At 47.5% G+C, this 1,580-nt stretch overlaps 1 protein-coding gene across 1 annotated transcript in view; it reads left to right on the forward strand.

Moving 5' to 3' along the window:
* The window catches only part of ZNF354A (zinc finger protein 354A), a 14,662-nt gene that overhangs the window by 3,054 nt on the left and 10,028 nt on the right, over window positions 1-1,580 (forward strand). Inside the window, exon 2 of the mRNA XM_014447851.2 lies at window positions 461-556. Within this exon, the coding sequence (XP_014303337.1) occupies window positions 461-556 (96 nt within the window). The remainder of the gene's footprint in view (window positions 1-460; window positions 557-1,580) is intronic.

Here is a 1,580-nt window from a genome sequence, read left to right on the forward strand (position 1 = left end):
TAAAGGGGCAGGTAGTAAACATTTTAGGCTTTGGGGCCACATGTGGTCTCTGTAACCTTCTGCTTTTATTTTATCAGCCAAGGGCATCCTTAGACAGGGGGCTCGGTTTTGCATACTTTGCTGACCACTGCCATCGTTAAAGGGGGTCAGATTGTGTTTCTCATTTTAAACAAGCTACTGGACACATACGTATCTGTTTACAAATTTAATTCAGTCTATACATTTAACAAACTCCATCACTATAGGAAGCCAATAACACCCTATTAATCAAGGCTGATGTTTATGCTGTTTCCCTAACGTACAGCTAATTATTACGTAGTCGTGTGCTGCAAGTCCCTTTTCCTAGCACACCTCTCACATCAGAGAGCTTTTGCACCATCCCCCGAGTTTCCACTCGGATCTGCGCTACCTCTTTGTGTCAAACCCAACCCAAGTCTTTCTTTTTTTTGTCTATGAACAGGGCTCCTATTTTCCAAACCAAAAGTGATCTCCCTGTTGCAGCAAGGAGAAGAGCCGTGGAAGACGGAGGAAGAGAGTCCTGGGGGCGCCCCTCTCGGTGAGTGGGGCTGAGGTGCCCGCGGGTCACCAGGCGAGGGCCTGGTTAGTAAGTGGAGGGTGGGGCTTGCAGATGATCGTCGGGAACGGCTCTCCAGGGTCCTTGGTCCTCAGGAGTGGTGGAGAAGGGGCGCTGAGGACCAGACACGAGCCTCCTCCTTTCTCCTTTCCCTGCTAATCCCTTTGTAATGGATCTGTCAGGACCTCTTTTCTTATCCTTTCCTGTGGTTTCAGAGGAGGGCCGCGTTCTCGTGTCCATTCAGCTAACGTGTATGTAAGGACTTGCAGGTAGTTCATTCTGACTGAGGCTCAGGGTACGTGCGTGCGGAAAGAAGGAGATGAAAAACGATTTTGGGAAATTTGATTGGGCCCCATTATAAAGTGCTTCCGTACAGTTCTTAGAGATGTGAACTGCTCGATGGGTGACTACAGAGGGTTTTAGGCAGAAGAATTCTGTGGCCATTGACATTTTAGAAACATTGGTCTAATCAGAAACGATGTAATGTCCTCAGCACAAGCCCCGCTGAAGGAGGCTGTCTGTCCCTGCTCTGGCGTTCGGCCAGAAAGCACCTGACGTGGACAGACTCCCTCCGAGGCACGGTAAGGACTAAAGCAGTTCAGGGGCATTGCTATCATGTGTCACCATTTATGTTTAAAGAAAATAATGTGGGTGTTTGTCTAAGGTATAATATACAGAGAAGTTAGGGGCACAGCTTAGCTGGTAACAGTATGTTTGGAATGGGGTCCAGAATGGGTGGGATGAAAGGGGACTTTATTTATATGTAATCTTTTGATTTTTTTCACATGGAGAATAATCCATGAATTCCTTAGTAATTTAAAATTAAAAACAGTCACTCTGGAAGCATTGCAGGGGATAGATTTAAAGTGAGGCAAAACTGGGTATGGGAGATTTCTGGAGACCATTGTATACTGTAGGCAAGACGTAACGAGGGCCTGGATGAGGGCTCGTGCAGTGGGGTTCAGGAGGGAGGAGGAGGGGCCGCTTGGTAAGGGTGTAGGACAGA

Source organism: Myotis lucifugus, unplaced genomic scaffold (assembly GCF_000147115.1).
Source record: "Myotis lucifugus unplaced genomic scaffold, Myoluc2.0 scaffold_723, whole genome shotgun sequence".
NCBI classification, from domain to species: Eukaryota; Metazoa; Chordata; class Mammalia; order Chiroptera; family Vespertilionidae; genus Myotis; species Myotis lucifugus.